Below are 18,448 nucleotides of genomic sequence, written 5' to 3'. Positions count from 1 at the left end.
GTAGGGAAATACCTCCTTACAATTTTCAGCCCACTAACTCCTGCATTGTTTTCCGTGCTGCCTCCCTTTGTTGCTTTCGGGATGGAGCACGTGATGGCTGCTCCTTTTTAAGTATCCTTATAATGATGAATGCACAACCAAATCAAGATTTTATTCATGGCTTTAGAGAAGGCACCATCAGCATTTCTTCAGGCACGGTTTCATGTGTCTTAAGAGGGTGTAGTATCCATTTTTGGACAGTTCTAGATTCGTTTTTAATTTGCCTTTACAAAAGAATATTACCCCGTGCCAGGCCTTGCCCATGTTTTGAGGATTGCGTCGCCTGGGAATTGAAATACACAGTTTCCTGGAAGAGGCCTACGCGTATGTTCATGGGTTGGGGGGCGCTCCACAAGCTCTTTGTGGGGAGCTCTGCTCGCCAGTTTGTGTGACACGGGTAGTGGCAGGTGGATTCCCATAGAATGCTGCCACTTGGCCCTCGCAATTTACAGTATAGTAACAAACCTGATCCACTGTAAAGGAATTGCGGAATCTGCTTTCTTCTGTGAGGTGAAACTCTGAGATTAGTTTCCTCATCAGTGAGGTGAAGATGATTACTCACAATAACCTTTAAGGTTCTTTGTAGTTCAAAAATCGTACAATTTCAAGTTTTAAGAACTTCCTCCCCCTTTCCCTCCTGCCTCCCTAGATTCGTCATTTGTTCAGCAAATATTTGAGTGGCAGTGGTGTGCCAAGCACAGAATTCTAGGTCCTGGGGAAACAAAAGCCATGAACAAGACAAAGTCCATTTGGGGCAGGAGCTTGGAAGCAGTGTTCAGGCAAAATATCCAAAAGTAATAAGGTCACTTCTCTTTATGCTACTTGTATATATAAGGTATTTGCACCCAATAAATAAGAGAACTCAGAGGCTAATCCTTTATATGCTCTAAAGATGGAAAGTAGTCCATCTTTTGAATGATCTATTTTGTCTTCTATTTGGATTTTTTCTTTTTTTCTCATTTTTGGCTTTATTAAACCTGTCCAGTGAAGTTTTACGGACTCAAGCTGGAATTAAAGTGTATATGACAAAACCTCTTCTAAAAAAATTGTAACTGTACAGTGAGCGCATGCTAGCAATAGGAAGCCCATGGGTTTTGGAACCAGAGAGTTTTGAATCGGTTCTGCCACTTTCTGGGTGTCTCTGGTAATGTCCCTAAAACCAGGAATGTTGAAGTGATGAAATGTGGCTTTCCCCAGGGCACCCAGAAATCAGTCTCCTGGATGCCATCTGGAGTTGTGTGCTTGGCCTCTCCAGGGCCATGTTTTGTGACTCTTGGAAGCAGTGACAGCAGCTGGTAGGGAACATCTATCCCCAAGTTCCCGCAGTCATTCTCAGAGAAGGCACAGCTCTTGATTGATTGATTTATGTATTTATTTATTGGCCGCACGGCTTGTGGGATCTTAGTTCTCCGGCCAGGGATTGAGCCCGTGCACTTATCAGTGAAAGCGCCGAGTCCTAACCACTGGACTGCCAGGGAATTCCCAACTCTTGTTTTAATTGACTGTTTTATTTATTGCCTTGTTCCAACATGTGGTTTAAGTTTACCTCTGATGAATTAAGCTTATAGAGTGTTTAAGCTAAACAAAACAAAACCCCCCAAAAGTGTGTTAGAGTTGTAGCTAACTTTGCAGAGAACTGATGATGGGCTGGAAAAATACCTTTGGGCTGACCAAGTGAAGGGGCAAAGGCTGTCCCAGGGTAATGGGAGAGAGCTACCTTTGATTTTATAACCTTTGAGGATTCCTGTTGCTTCGGACTGTGTTACAGCAGCAAAGTTCAAATAAGCAATGATTTCATTCCACAGTATATGCATATTTTCTCATGGGAAAAGATGCCCCTTAGCGGTGTGGCACTGTCACTGTATGACTACCACAAGTTTTTTGATATGTGGTACACAGAAAAGCAGGGGGAAATGTATTGAATGATGTGGCTGCTTTCTGAAAAGTCTCAGGCCAATCCTGTTTCTTCACAGGCCCTTTGAACTGATCCCCTCTGCAGATGGCCTTGTTGAGTGGCCACTAGATGGCAACCTGCGGTTCAGACAGGGTGACTCAACGGCCTGTCTCCCTGATGGGGGTTAGTCCACAGTCTCCGCAGGACGAGACCCCTTTAAAGCAGATTAAACCCTTTATTGACAGTATCGTCTCTAACCCATCCTTAATACATACATGAAGTGAAAATTTTACTTTGGGCATTTTATGCTTGACACTCCAGATGAGCTCCCTGAGCGTCTTGCAGGTGTAGGGACGTCTTTGCCAGAGTGGCTGGACTTGCTTCCAGGCACGCTGCAGAACGTCATATTCACCTTGCAGCGACTTTATTTTCTTTTAGCTATGCAGTGGTCATCTAAATGAGTGGTTCCTGCTCTAGAATCCGTTGAAACAAACAACTGCTCTTCTTCCTTTCATTGGGCAGGACTAACTAAACTAAACCACTGGCCCAAATCTGGCCAGTTTCCTGTGGTTTTCATCCTTAACCTTCTTTCCAAATGAAGAGGGGAACCTTGGCCTTAGGTGTTTTGGGGTTAGCTGGTTTCCCTCCTCTTTGATCCTCCCCCATATTATTACTAATAAAATATTATTCGTTATTTATATACCTGGTAAGAAAATTGAGCCATACAGTAGAGTGCCCAGTGCAAGGTAAGCCCTGTTCCCACTCTCCTGCCTCACAGGCTCTGCTTACTGCTTTCTTGTGCATCCTTTTAGCCTCCAGCAACCCTCATTTGGGTTCTGGCAGTAAATCTCTATAACTAGGCTATCAATCAGTGTCTCTTTTTTTCATTCCCTAACCTTTCTCCACAGAGATCCAGAGTGGGATTTTCAAGATGGAAGCCTGATCACGGTCTCTCCCATGATAGGAGGTGGCTTCCATTGTTTCTAGGATTCAAAAAAAAACCTCCCAAAACAAACAAACAAAAAACCCCACTGTGGACCACACAAACCCTTTGTGGTCTGGCCCTACCTCCCTTTCAGCTTCATCTTGGACCATTTCCCCTCTTACTCTACCCAATCTAGTCACAGTGGTTTTCTTTTAGTCTTTGGACTTGGCATGCTCCCTTCTGCCACTGGGCCTTTGCACATACCGTTCCTTTAATGTGGAAAGCCCTCCCCTCCAAAAACATGTAGTTTCCACCTGTCTTTCAGCTCTCAGCTTACATGTCAGTCCCTTAAAGAAGGGTTTTCTGCCTTCTAAAATAGTCTAATTTTAATCTTTTCTAGTTTTCAAAAACATCAAGAAGAAATAAAGCACATTCTAAATTGTTGTAGACTCATAGAAATGAAATGAGTATACTGTAGCTTTTGACTTTTAGGTATTTTATCATCTCAATAGATCCTGGGGAGTTTTTTGTAGATAGCTACCAAAAAAAAAAAAAAAGCTTTCACAAATTTATTGCTAAAAATACATTAGTATGCTCTATTATGAACCATATTGTAGTTTATAAAGTATGTAAAATATTTACATTGATACTACTTGTAATATATATTGTCTATACTTAGTAGGAGGTAAAAGCTCTACAGAGAAACGCAAGGGTACACATGCAGCATTGAAAAGCTTTAATAGTGTCAGTGAAAATGATGAGTCTTTGTTTTCATTTTTAAGGGCTAGATGTTATGAACAGAAAATTAGTTTGTAACAATAACCAATCAGTCTACTTAAGAAAACTAAACAGTGTGTCTCTTACCTATGAAAATAGATGGTTATCACTAGGGGCTCCCTGGAGAAATAGCTGATTTCAAGTTTAGGGTAGAGAGATTACAAGGTGAGCTAGAATATCTTGTGCCAGAAAGTGAGGACATACGTGCTCAGAGACTGACGGGGACATGTCAGAAGGACACTGGAGCCAGCTTGAAGGGGCCAATGCCCAAACAAGGACAATTTATGCATCAAAAAGAATGAAGACAGTAGCAGATTATAACACTGAGTAAAAGGCAAAAATCCTTAAGTCCAGAAAGTAAGAAAGATGGTGAGTAGAACTCTTTATAGAACAGTTCCAGCCTGTAAGTGTAAAAGCATGATAGAATTAGAAAAATCACCATTTTGTACCTTCAGACGTCAGACTGATTCAGGCAGGGCTCATCAACAGATGCTAAAATGTTTCACCTGGTGAAATGTTGTTGAGGAACAGGATTGTCAGTCTCAAGGTATCATCCCCCAGGTTACACACCATTTCAGAAGGGCAAAGAGGACCGTTAAGTGGAGAATCTGGTGGACGCTACCTTCACCAAATGAAGCAACTTAATATCACCAGTAATGGGACAGACTGACGTTATGAGCCTCCTCACGGGGTATACTGAGAAGGACATCACGTGGAGAGTTCTTATCATGAGTACTTAATCTAAATATAATCATAGGGACATTATCTGACAGACTGAGATTCTGCAAAACAACTAGTCTGGTCTTTTAAAAAATGACATTGTCAAGAAAGACACAAAAAAGGCAGGACACCTTCTAGATGCTAAGGAGATAGATACCTGAAAGCAGTGCATGAGCCTTGATTGGATCCCGGATGAAAAGAAACAGCTGGGGGAAAATTGGGAAATTTGCACATGGGTCATATATTAGCTCAGAAAGTTAACATTTCTAGGATATTAAGAGTGATGATGGCATTGAAGTGTTTAGGAGTAAAGTGGCATTATGTTGGCAACTTACTTTCAAATGGTACAGAAAAAAGTGCATGTATGTGAGAGCGAGCACAAATGTGACAGTGCTCATGGTGAACCCGGGGGATGGGTATATGGGTGTGTATTTACTAGGCCTTCAACTTTTCTGTACGTTTGAAATTTCTTAAAATAAAAAGTGTAGGAAGAAAATAGCTCATCGTGGACATGTTCCAACTCCAGGGTTTTTATTGTCTTTTGGTATTGTGTTTTATATTACTGCCCCACGTTAAAAAGAAAAACAAAAAACTCGGGTTATAATTTGCCTTTATTCTGTTTTTCTAGATGTGATACAACAGAAAAACTCAGAAATACTTTGGATTACTTAAGATCATTATTAAATGATTCTACAAACTTTAAACTTATTTACAGATATGCGTTTGACTTTGCACGGGTGAGTTCTCTGGAGCCTATCCAGATGTTTCCCTCTCTCTCCCTCCCCTTTTGAGGTTTGTTTTACGTACTACAGCAAGGAAGTTGAATAAGCTACTCCCAGGATGCTGGTTAGGATTTCTCTCTGTGTACCCTTTCTACACTAACTGATTCTGGGCAAGAATGTAGTATGTCAGCAAAAAGCTCTAGTGACAGACTATTAATAGCTCTTGAGATTGACTTAGAAGTAACTTGTAAATGGGCATGTAATAGACACTGTTCTAAATGTCTCTTAGGTAAGCTTGACAAATCTTTTCCTTCTCACGAAACAGCAAGGCTTCACCCATTGAGTTTAGTGGAATAAGTTAGTCAGATCAAAGCCAGTTTCATTTTGGGTGCTATATTGTATCTGAAAATCGTTTGAATTTCAAATGTAAGCTAATTTCAGTGGACGTTATTCAAACACAGTTTCTAGTCATCATTTTGAAAAGTGATCATCTTGTTTGTCACGTAGTGAGCCAGTCCAAGTAGGTGAATAGGTGGTTCTACTGGACTGACATAAAGCTGTATTTTTCAGCCTGGTCACCGTAGGTAGCGAATTCTGAGGTATAAGTTGGCATTGTGTTCATTCACTGTCCATGGCCCATATGTACGATTACGCTTTATTGCAGAATGGTGGTTTCTGTTATGTTTGTGTGTTTGGTGGGTTCAGGTGACTAGGCTTTCTTGATTGATGATTTCTTTTTAATCTTTTTTTTTTTTAAGCAAATAACTCAGTGACAAATAATTCTTTTTTCTTACCTCCGTGTTGACCTTTTCACTTTTTCTTCGCTTTGGCTCTGTTAGCTCAGCCAAAGGTTTATTTGCTGATGAGTTCCGGTGCATCTATAATAACACATTAGTAGTTCACTGTGATGTCCTCACTTGTGAATTTTTGCAGCCTTCAGATAAAATCAGGACATGGATGAAAATGTATAGATGTTAGAAGTAACATGGTGAAATTCAGTTGCAGTGTTTTACTAAACAGCGTTTGTGTAATTGTGTATAGAATTTGTTTGCCAGATGCTTTTTAGAATAGATGCATAGTTTTTAGGATTAAATGTTTTGTTTCATGAGATTTTTTTCCTTCCAAAGTCAGCAGTGTCCTATTGTGTGGGCAAAAGTTTGTTTAGAAGCATCACGCCTTCTCACGAAAATATTTTCTAACTTCCTTGTTTGAGGGTCAAATTTTCCCACATATCCACTGCTTTAGAACTGGGTTCCATTTTCCTCCTCCCTGGCTTTCCATCCCCTTCTCGGCTGGTCACCGAGGCCCCTTCTGTTGCCTCTTTCTTGGTGCTTCCACCACAGCCTTGGGGTTGAGGCCGTGCTCCTCGCCTGTACTGCTGCCGTGGCCTTGCGTCCACATTCTCTCCCTTCTCACCCACACTCACCCCTGTAGGGTGTCCTCCATCTTCCTTCATCCTGGGGCCACTCGGACACCTTCAGCTCACCAAGCCACTGCACCTGTCGCCGCCGTGTGAATGTAGTGCTTCACCCACCCTGTGGGTGGTACAGTTGCACCCCCTGCAGCTGAGGGACAGACGGGCTGGTTTTGTCCTCCTTCACAGGGGAGCGGGGAACTTGGAGCAGGGCTGCCTCGTTGCTCAGCAGTAGGTTCAGGACTCAGACTCAGGTTCTGGCTCCAGGTCGCGTCTGCAGCTTCCTCCAGGCCCTCATAGTCCAGTCCCAGGCTTCCTCTCCCACAAGACGCCTGTGTTGTGCTGACGTCGAACGAGCAGTTCGCTGAACCTGCCGCCTGCCCCCGCCTCTCTGCTCCCTGCCTTTTGTGCCGCCAGGCTCTGCTTGGAGCCATGTCTCTCCCCCGACTGCTCTCTGCAGCGTCGGGCTTCTGGGCCCAAGCCACGTGCCTCCGCTGTCACACAGAATCATCCTGCCCCGGAGAGAACATGTGCCCTCACTTACATGGCCCTCATATCCCTCTAGCTTGGCCTTGGAGTTTGGGTACAGGCCCACATTTTTTCCGACAGGTTAAGGCTGTGCGTGTTTTCTTTCGTCATATCCCTGGGAGCAGCCCACAGAGATCTTTGCCGTTTAAGGAGAGTATCAGTAAATATCAGCAAATTAAGCCCCTTTATGTAATGATGAATAGCAACCACCTGTATTTAATCATTACCAAATAGATTTCAGTTTAGCCAAAATATGCTCTAAGATGAGTTTGTTATTGAATCCTTTGTTTTGTTTGGTTTAGCTGTATCCCACAAGTGTCGAGGTGTTGTGTATTCATTTGCATTCAGTTCAGAATATTTTCCAGTTTCCCTTGTGGTTGTTTTGGGCTCATTGGTTATTTAGAAGTGTGTTGCTTGTGTTATTTGCCAACTATTAGGACTTTCCAAGTATTCTTTCTATCGTTAATTCTGCTGTGGTCAGAGAACATACTCTGGACAGTTTCAGTCCACTTAAAATGGAGGGAGGCTTGATCTGTGGTCCAGAATATGGTCTGCTGTGGTGAATGTTTTATGTGTACCTGAAAAGAATGAACATTTTGCTGCTGTTTGGTGAAATGTTTTGTAAATGTCAGTTAGGTCAAGTTGGTTGATAGTGTTGTTGAGGTCTTCTGTATCCTTATTGATTTCTGCCTACTGTTCTATCATTTACTGAGGGAGGAATGTTGGACTCTCCGACTATAATTACTTCTGTCATTTCTATCATTTCTTGTTTCATGTATTTTGAAGCTCAGGCATTAGGTTTAGATAGACTTAGTATTATTATGTCCTCTTGAAGAATTGACCCTCTAGCATTATGAAATGTTTTTCTTTATCTTGATAAAGATAATATTCCTTGTTAATATTCCTTGTTCTGAAGTCTACTTTGATACAAATTTAGCCATTTCTTTTTTTAATTTTATTAGTCTGTATGATATATCTTCTTCCATCCTCTTTAAAAACCTATTTGTGCCTTTATATTTAAAGTGGGTTTCTTATATATAGCATATGCATAGTTGGGTCTGACAATATATGTCTTGAGATGCTTAAACCATTTACATTTAATGTATTTATTGATATGGTTAAGTTTACATCTCCTAAACTGCTATTCATTTCTCTTTCTGTCCCTTTTGTTTTTTTGGGTTTTTTTTTGTGGTACGCGGGCCTCTCACTGTTGTGGCCTCTCCCCTTGTGGAGCACAGGCTCCAGACGCGCAGGCTCAGTGGCCATGGCTCACAGGCCTAGCCACTCCACGGCATGTGGGATCTTCTCGGACCGGGGCATGAACCCGTGTCCCCTGCATCAGCAGGCGGACTCTCAACCACTGCGCCACCAGGGAAGCCCTGTCCCATTTGTTTTTGTTCCGTTTTTACTCTTTTCATGACTTCTTTTGGATTGAGGGGGTTTTTTAGATTCCATTTTAATCATTGTTGTCCACTGTTGTCTTATTAGCTGTGTCTTTGTTTCATTTTTTTTTTTTCGCGATTGCTCTAGGCTTTACGGTATACATCTTTAAATTTTCACAGTCCATCTTCTGATAATATTATACCACTTCATGTATAATGCAGGAGCCTTTACAATAGTGCACTTTCATTTTGCCCTTCCGTACTTTTTGCTGCTGTGTCATACATTTTACTTATACATGTATTATACATCTCACAATCTATTGTTTTAGTCTGTTCAGGCTGCTGTAACAAAATACGAGAGATTCAGTAGCTTATAAATAATGGAAATCTATTCCTCATAACTCAGGAGGCTGGAAAGTCCACAATCACAGTGCCAGCAGGATAGGTGTCTTTCTGCCGTAAGCTCACATGGTGGAAGGGAGGAGGGAGCTCTCTGCAGCTGAGGACCGCACCTCCTATTGCCATCATCTTGGCGATCAGGGTTTCAACATATGAATTGGTGGGGGGGCAGACACATTCAGATCATAGTATATATTAATATCATTTTTGCTTTAAATAGGCAAAAATATCTTTTATATTTACCCAAATACACACCACTTGTGTGCTCTTTCTTCCTTTTGTGTGGATCTAGATTTCTATCTGGTATCATTTACCTTCTGCCTAAAAAAATTCCTACAGCATTTCTCATAGTACAGATTTTCTGGTCATGAATCTCTAAGCTTTTTTTTTGCCTTCAATTTAGAAGGTACTTCTCTGGATAAAAGATTCTAGATGGACCGTTTATTCTTGTAGTACTTTAATGATAGTTCTCCATTGTCTTCTGTCTTGTGGAGTTTCTGATGATAAGTCTGGTGTCATTCATTATTCCTTTGAGCATACTGTTTTGTTTTCTGACTGCTTTTATTCTCTTTTCACTGCTTTTCAGCAAGTTGACTGTGGTGTGCCTTGGCATAATTTTCCTTATGTTTATTCTGGTTAAGGTTTGTTGAGTTTTTTAGGTCTTTGGACTTATAGTTTGTATTAAATCAGGAAATTTCTCAGCTGTTATTTCTTCAGATATTTCTTCTGTTCTCCCTCTCTCTTCCTTCTGGGACTACAGTTATACCTATGTTAGATGCTTGATATTGTCCCGCAAGCTACTGATACTGTGTTCAGTTTTTTTGTTTTTGTTTTCCCTTTGGATAATATTTATTACTATATCTTCTAATACTAATCTTTTCTTCTGCTAATCCTAGTAGCCCCAGTATATTTTTCATTTCAGATACTGTATTTTTCATCTCTAGAAATTCCATTTGTGTCTTTTTATATCCATTTCTCTAATCATGATAATATTTTCTTCTACCTTCTTGAACATCTAGAATGTGTTTATAACAGGTGTTTTAACAGCATTGTCTTCTGGTTCCATCATATCTGTCATTTCTATATCTCTTTCTCTTGGTTAAAATTTTTATCTTGGTTGTGGGTGATATGTTACTGCTTCTTTGCATTCCTAGTAGTTTTTTTTTTCTTTCTTTGTTGGATGCTGGGTATTGTGAATTTTATGTTGTTGGTTGCTGGGGTTTGTTGTATTCCTTTAAATAATGTTGGATTTAAATTTTTTTCTGGTATATAGTTAAGTTACTTGCAATCAGATTGATCCTTTGAAAGGACTGGTCCAGAGCAGCCTCAGTCTAGGGATGACTTAGCCCCACTAGTAAGACAATGATACCCTTCTGAGGATTCTATCCAAGGCCCCGTGTATTATGAGATTTTTTCCACTGTGGCTGGTGGAAATAGAAACTATTCCCAGCCCCATGTGAGCTCTGGCAACTTCTGCATACTCTTCTGTAGTGATTCTTTCCCAGACTCAGGTGGTTTCCTCTCACATGTGCACAGACAAGTCCTCATCCAGTGGCTGGGGAGACATTCTGTGGGTCTCCAGGTCTCTCTGTGCAGCTCCCCCTTTGCTGGTATTTTTCCCCACCAATTATATGCCTCCTTGAACTCCACCGACTCTGTCCTTTCCAACTCAGTCGGTTGGGATTCCACTGGGCTGGGGCTGGGTCCCCCTCCTGTGCTGTGGCCTGGAAGCCACCCCCGCACAGTATGCTGCTGTCACTGGGGACTTATCCTTTTTCTCAGGGGTCACACTCCTGTTCTTCACACTGACCAGTGCGTGAGAGCCATTGTCTCATGTATTTTGTTCAGTTTTCTGGTTGTTTGACGTGCACGGGGGCGGGGTGTGAATCTGGTTTCTCTAACTCTGTCTTGGTTGGAAGCAGAGTTCAACCCCCCACCCCTTTCTTCCCTCCAATCCTTTTCTTTTCCTACTAGAAAAATGACTCGTAGAGGTAATAATGCATAATTACACAGCAGACCTTTTAAAATTAAACTTTTAGTAAGAACTGAACTTTGTTATAGTTTTTTTTTTTTTTTTTTTTTTTTTTTTGCGGTACATGGGCCTCTCACTGCTGTGGCCTCTGCCCTTGTGGAGCACAGGCTCCAGACGCGCAGGCTCAGTGGCCATGGCTCACAGGCCCAGCCGCTCCGTGGCGTGCGGGATCCTCCCGGACCGGGGCACGAACCCGTGTCCCCTGCACCGGCAGGCGGACTCCCAACCACTGCGCCACCAGGGAAGCCCTGTTATAGTTTTAATATCTTAAGTATTCTCTGTTGGAAATAACAATGACATATGTTAAATATTCTGAATTACCCTTTAATATTACCAGGAAAGAAACTGTAGTACCAGAAAGTGATAAAATGCCCCTTTTAACATCTCTCCACCAAAATTATAATCCTAAGAGTGTGATTGTTTTCCCCTCACCTTAGAACCTTGTAGGCAATTAAAAATAGTACTTGGTTGTAAAGTTATATTACTTTTCTCCTGATTTTACTTTGACTTGAACTTATGTGTAGTCTTAGGGATGGCAGAGAATCGTGAAACTTGAAAGTTGAAAGAAACCACAAGAGGACACTTGGTCCAGTCTTGTCACAATGCAGACGACAAGGCTGAGGGCCAGAGAGGAGGGGACAACACGAGGGCCCGGGCTCTGCCCCTGAGTGTAGACCGTGTCCTCTCCATGGAGCCACACCACCTTCCTGACTCAAACTGTCCACCGTCCTGTGGTGTCCTGTTCCAGGAAGATGGTGGGGTAGAGACTCAAGAGCTGAAATGGCCATTTCCTTCTACAAGTGGAATTTTGTCTGAGTACTTTTATGCTTAGCATTTTCCCCCTAATGTAGATTTTATTTATTGTATAAACAAATATGGTTGTATGGATTCCTTAAGTAAAACAGCCGTTTTTGCCTTGACTCCTTTAAAAGGACCTAGTGAGAATAAGATTGGACAAATAGAATGAGATAAAAAGACTAAATATAGTGATTTTTTTGGTTGATCTGGGACTTGTTATTAAATCTGAGTTAAATTTGTTTCTTCTACATTCTCTGGGGCAGAGACAGGGTACTGTGCTGAAAGCCACAGAGAGTTGCCTCTTGGGGTTCTGAGAAGGATGAATGTTGGGCTGACTGAGTATAGCAGCAGCATCTTGGCATCTGGCTGAGAGTAGACACCATGAATTGACGGTGATGCTGCTATCGGAGATCTTCCAGCAGTGCTGCATCCGAGAGCCTTGGTGTAGGAAGGCGAGAATGATGGGGAGGACTGAGGCAAGGCCTCAGTGGGCTCGGAGGTGGGGTGGGGGAGATGGGATCTGAGTGGAGCCCTCCCACGTGACTGAGGTGGAGAATTGCTGGATGGAGAGAAGGGAGGCCTTCAGGGTGAAGGAGAGGAAGGGCAGCGAGCAAGAGAAGAATATGGGAGATTCCTCTAGGGGCAAGTCCTTGTTTTTCATTCCTTGCAGTAAAGCTTGAAGAAGTAACGGAGGGTTTTGTGGAGGCCGAAGGTACCAGTGGGAATCCCCCTTCCTGAGAGGTGATCCTGTGACAGTTAATCTCTTGTTACAAGTCAGTCCTCACAGCCTGTCCCTTGATGCACCCACTCTTCCAGCTACCAGTGCTTTTATTTAGTTTCTGAGGAGGTGCTTCAAGAAAGTGTAAGAGGTCACAGGTGAAAGCCAACGTCTACGTCGTTTCCATTTAATGGAATGGTTGTGGATGTTACTCATAGAATTTGCGAAGGAAAATTTTGCTGGGTCTTGTGTTCAATACCCCGTGTTATCAGAGAACTCTGCCTGGCTCCAATCTGATACCTGCTCTGACCATTTGATTCATTTTCTCTTCTAACCTGAGTCAGTTTCTTACTTCTTAACCGATGTGTTTGTCTAATTTCCCTTTCCACACAACCCCCAGCGCACCAGACACACACACGTACGTACTTCTCTCTACTTCCACCTTGTACTTTCATTGTAAATTATGAGGAAAACAGAAGGTGGGCCTGGGCGAGGACAGAAGTAGGAAGAATATGTGGTCATCTAATCTGAGGTCTGTTACCCTGGACGTCTTGTCAGCTTTACCTTTAAGATTACTGTTTGGTTATTGCCCAGATTTGCTCAGCAGTTGTTTGTAAAGCGAATTGGACTGTGTGTCTCTTAACGTTGAGAGCTGTCTTCCCCCCTTCCTTCTTGGGTAGGTGGATTGGTGGTACACAATGAAATGCTCAGGCTTGGAATCAGACTCCTGGTTCAAGCCCCAGCTCTTATTGATTGTCATTTCATTCCTGTGCCTCAGTTTCCTTATTTATAAATTGGGGATTATAACAATGCCTATCCTAATACGGTTGTTGTATTAAATGAGTTTGAAGTATGAGGCACTTAAACCAGTTTCTGGCTCAGTTAAAGTTCTCAGTAAAAGTTAACCATAGAATTAGAAATAGTTGTTGAATTATTCTTCGCTGACATTACTTAGGTTTCAAATAATAATTTACCTTCCAAGAGTAGTGCACACAGTAATAGAATCTATGCCAAACAAAACACTGTGGAGAGGCTATGCCTGTTGGCAGATCTTTCTTTTTCTTTTGTTTTAAAGGAATTGTCAGTAGTTGAGCTTAATCAAGTAATTGCCTTGCAAACATTGTTATTTGAAAACTATGCTGGGCTAAGTTCTAAGAGCATCATGGTTTAGTTTCACTTTTCCCAGTGGGAGGGCACTCATGGGTTTTATGACCTTTTTGCTTGTTTTTAATGTGTATTAAAAAAAAAACAACTCTCATTCAAAAAACTGATTTGCTGTATTTTCAGCTTTGTAAACAACCACTTTAAGATTTGAGTTCTTTAGCGCTCTCTACTTTTGCTTTATGTTTGTTGAACTGTGGTTAAGGAAGACTGCATTTTCCCTTTCTATTTTGTAATCCTGTGGTCTCAAATGAGAGTTCCGTGACCTATATTACAGGTCTTCAGTGAAGGCCTTTTGATTTCATATACTGATTTATGACTTGGTTGTCACCATATAAAATGTTCGTGATCATGGGCATTTATATACTGTTTCTCAAGTTCATCTAGTCTCTCTCGAAAATCTTAAGGATTTCTTTTTTAATGTTGAAGATTTTTTCTTTATAATTTTAGTAATTCAACATTCCCCTTTTCAAGTGCAAGTCTTTAAGCTATTAAAACCTTGTGAAAATTGGAAGTAGATTATTTGACACAAGGGTCGGTGATACAGCCAGCGTATCTGGATACCTAGATGTTTGAAGATTAATTTTTGTAATATCATATTTATATTTGCATATTGACAATTAGCTGTTTAATTACTTTGATTCAGTTTGTGTCATTGGTGCCTTTTAAGAAAAACATGCTTAGTTTTCACATCTTACAGGAAGACCTGTGTTGGAACAGTCTTACATAAACAAAGGCAATATTTGTTTTCATTTTTGAACGTCAAATCAGAACTTGGTAAAACTTCATTATTCTCTACTCTACATTAGGTGTTAGTAGTCTTTAGCTTGAGTAGTGCATTCCATATACGAAACATAACTTCATACAATATTCAGAGAAGGATCCTTTGGTCTTGCAGCTGCAAATAAGAGGACTGATCTCATCTGTAACTGAATTTTAAAATCTGTGTTTAAGGGAGACCACAAGGCAGAATCTAGTTGTGTATTGTAGGGGGTTAGTACATCTTTGGTGTGTGTATAGAACCTGTTCAGTTCCTATTATTATGTGAAAAATAAAATTGCTTTTTATTTTGTTATCTTAGAAAATGAAAGTTGGGTTAAGAGGTGGGCAGGGAGAAAAGTTTCACTTCTTCTCCCCTAACCTCAGTGGGCCTTCTGGGGATGCTTATTGACTCTGGACAGCCTGTCTCAAGGTACTTTCTGCTTAAATTCTGACCTTGAGATGCAGAAATCTGCCGCTCGCTCCATGGTGCTCCACGAGCAGAGTCCACAGCGTTGGTGTTGACAGGGTACTATTTGAATTTCCTGCGAGGGGTTTCTAGATGTCTTTTCTGTATTCCTTGAATTTGTTAAGGTGGTTTTTTTTTTTTTTAATACTTGTAATGTTGATGGCTGCTTCATAGCATTCTGGGAGATTCATTTCACTTTTAATTGGGAAGCCTTTGAGAATGCCATTAGGATCATTGTCAGAGAACCCCCTGGGCATGTCTCCATTTTGCTGTTCAGTAGCTGTTTGCTCTGGGGTCTCTCAGCTGTGCTGTCCCCAGGAATTCGGAGTGCCCCCAGTCATGGTCATTTGCACGTAGCCTCACATCCACCCACAGGCAATGTTGGTTATCAGCGAGATGCCACTGTTCAGATCGAGAGTGCATCCATAATATCTCTCTCTTATTTGCTAGGCAGAAGATGGTGTTAGTGATTGCGAGCTGCTGGCTGGCACCCTTGCAGAGCAGGAGTAAGTGAGTGCTGTTCAGCTTTCCAGTCCTGTGAGTCTGATGCCTTTCATCCATGTTTTGGCATCGCTGCCAAACACATGCATTGAAATCCTTCATGATCATCAGTTTGTCAGATGATTGCACTGTTTCAAAGAGTCTGTCCAGGTCCTTTGTATCTTTTTTTTTTGTCACCTTAGTGTATGTCCATTGTGACGGGGACATGGATGATGTTGGAAGAAGGCACAGTATGTTATCAGGACGAGACTAGCGACTTTAGGTTGAGTGAAGGATTACAAACTCCTCAAAGGGAAAGCATTTCCAGAGCACCCGTGCCCTCACAGGCGACCTGGGGGCCCGGTCCTGTGGTGCCGCGTGTGTTTTCAACAGTTCCCTTGTTTTCCTTGTGGATGCTCCATAGCGGGGTGTGCCGTTGCTGCCACACCCATGTGACACGGTGAGAGGAAGCTTTCCGTTTCCTTGCACAGTGCACCGCAGAAGCAAGAGCCCATGCAGTGCAACAGACCTCTGAGGCTTGGTGGCAGAAGGTGGGCCCCCTCGAGGGCACCTTTCCTGCCGTCGTCCTCTCCACGGAGTGAGTACTGCAGCCCTGAGCAGGATGATATGCGTGGCTGGAGACCGCAGAGCAGGCTGTAGAGAGGAGGCCCCTATTTGCACTGCACTGTGGAGTTGGGGTCCCCCGCCATCCTCAGACTTCAGTTGTGTGGCCAGAACAGGGAAGGCTGACTCGGAGCCATCTGACCTGGTCTGTGGGTGAACGGTCGTTGTGCTGTACCACCAGGACCAAAAGACAGACCCATCACACATCTTCCCGAATCTTCATCTACTTTGTTGGCTGTTGAGTTAGGCCCTTACATTTGCTGTATTGTTTAAGTCCGTCACTTTAAAATTCAGTGTCACGGCCAGAAATTCTCTGTATACTAAAGAGCACTTCACTGTTAGAATCCTTGCAGTGACAATTTTTTGAGGAGGTGTGTGTAGCTGCATATGTGGCTGACAGTGGTGGTCACGGCATCACCCCGTAATTTGGTGAACATCTAGATTCCACCCCACGTGGGATAGCCAGGCACTTTTCCTTTTCCCTTTGTAGAAAAGTACTTTTGCAAACTTTCTTTGAAGTTGAGATACCACGAGGAGGCTAGCTCTGGATATATAACCACCTAGATATTACCACCTAGGGTCCCACGTCCTCTGTCCTTTTGCATAGAAACTGCCCACCTGTAGTTCCCGAATGGAAATTTGTAAGAAAGATCAGTGAGAAATTAGGATTCTTAATTGCAAGTATAAGTAAAATGAGCTTAATCTGCCCATATTCAGGTTTATGTAAATGTCTTTTCTGGATTCCTTATGCAATGTTGTCTTTCACTTGGCTGTTAGTTAGGGGTGTTCTGCTAGGAGATTTCACATCCAGCGACTCCAAGGTAAGGACTGTAACAGGTAGACAGACTGCTTTCCCCCAGAGTGGGGGAGTGAATGCATCCTCTGATTTGGGAAGACCCTCCAGAGCCCCAGCATTCATTATGAGCTCAATTTAACAACATTTTTAGGTTACAAGAAAAACATTTACCAAAGAAATAAAAATTGGTGGAAAAATGATTTTTATCAAGGAAACCTGATTCCTAAGCATGGAATTAGAAACCTTTAAACTCCATTTAGTCAAGTTATGGGCTTTGGGATCAGTAATTATGATGTTGATAATAATCATAAATGTCAAACAGCAAGTTACAGATTATTATTTATCACATGAAATAATCATATAGAGGTTGTTACCATGTAACTAATGTATTTTGCATTAGGGTGATCATTCAGTTGACATGACTCTTTCTCACAGTAAAATTATATAGTACAAAACCGTTTACTCTTCCCACCGTGTCCTGACTACCTCCCCCTCCCCCACCTTAGTCTGGATTCAGGGTTTTTATAGTGTATGATAAATGAGCTGTTTACTAATTTTTTGTTGAAGTAAAACAGAAATTTGGATTATTGGGATTTATTGTTTGGGGGCACCTGGCTCATCCTTGTTTTTGTTTGTTAAACAGGAAAAGGACCAGCGCAGCCTAGACATAAACACTGCCAAGTGCATGTTGGGACTGTTATTAGGAAAAATCTGGCCCCTTTTTCCAGTTTTTCACCAATTCTTAGAGGTACTAAATTGTTATTTTATGGAATGTATGTTTGCTTGCTTAGAACAACCAAGTATACTTTATTTAACTCTTTTATGTAATTTTCTGTTTGTTGTACTTTTCTGCCTGTAGGAACTGTGGTGACGTAATTGCTGTCAGTGAGCACTTCCCTGCGTTCTGAGTGTGCCTGTGTGTGCATTGCATGTGCCGCATCGCTCCCCAGTACAAACGCATCAGAGACAGCGCGGCTCTGTCCTTTCCTCTCTTGTCCCCATTTTAAAAACTTGTTTTTGTTTAGATTTCCTGCTCTTTATAAAAAGAGTAAAACAAGATTTACTTTCTTTTGTGGCTTTAGGTGAAGTTCTACTTTTATGAGGCAAAGGTTAGAGAACAGCCACCTGCCTTCTCACTAAATTAAGTTTGTAATGTATTCTTATCTACGCTTATCTCCAAGTAACTTGGAGACCTAGATCAATCTAAGTGGCAGACTCCTTCAGACAGCATCTCCTGCAGTTTAAATTTTCTTCACATTTGTGTTAGAAGTAATCCAGCACTTTCCTCTCTCATTGTCGTTCATTTGCTTTAAGTACTAGCGATAGAAATTTTGAGCTGTTGGTTATTAAGAACTGGCTTTGTTGCAGTGTAATAACTCTGCAGAACCTGAAAGAATCTGAGATGTAAGTTTGAGTTACATGGGTTGTCATGTCATATAGAGCATCCTTCTTGCCCTCCAGTCCCAGGCCCCTTTAAAAAATGCGTTCTGCTTGAAAGGATGAGGGTGTTGCATCTTTGAGAAGATCCTGGGCCTTCCCCTGACTCCAGCTTCACTCTTGAAATGATCTTCCTTACAGCTTACTTGGTGAAGTGGTCCAGGAAAACTTCCAACTGATAGGATTCTTTGAGAACTATTATTAAAAATTGCTTTTAGCATTACTAACTGGGACTCCCGAAGAAAGGTATAAAAACTAGTTTTTAGTATAAGAAGTACTTGTTTACTTGTACTTGTGACAACCCATATTTACCGGTGATCTGTTCCAGTTTCTCTGACAACCTTAAGAAGTGTTAGCTTTTTTTTTTTTTTTTT

At 41.7% G+C, this 18,448-nt stretch overlaps 1 protein-coding gene across 1 annotated transcript in view; it reads left to right on the top strand.

Annotated features, from left to right (window-relative positions):
• DCUN1D4 (defective in cullin neddylation 1 domain containing 4) overlaps window positions 1-18,448 on the top strand; it is a 63,162-nt gene that overhangs the window by 43,175 nt on the left and 1,539 nt on the right. Inside the window, 2 exon segments of the mRNA XM_007456091.1 lie at window positions 4,984-5,092; window positions 17,281-17,385. Coding sequence (XP_007456153.1) covers window positions 4,984-5,092; window positions 17,281-17,385 — 214 coding nt within the window.

Source organism: Lipotes vexillifer, unplaced genomic scaffold, assembly GCF_000442215.2.
Source record: "Lipotes vexillifer unplaced genomic scaffold, Lipotes_vexillifer_v1.1 scaffold42, whole genome shotgun sequence".
Taxonomy (NCBI): Eukaryota; Metazoa; Chordata; class Mammalia; order Artiodactyla; family Lipotidae; genus Lipotes; species Lipotes vexillifer.
The sequence above is the reverse complement of the archived record's forward strand: the minus strand, read 5'-3'. Positions and strand labels throughout refer to the sequence as shown.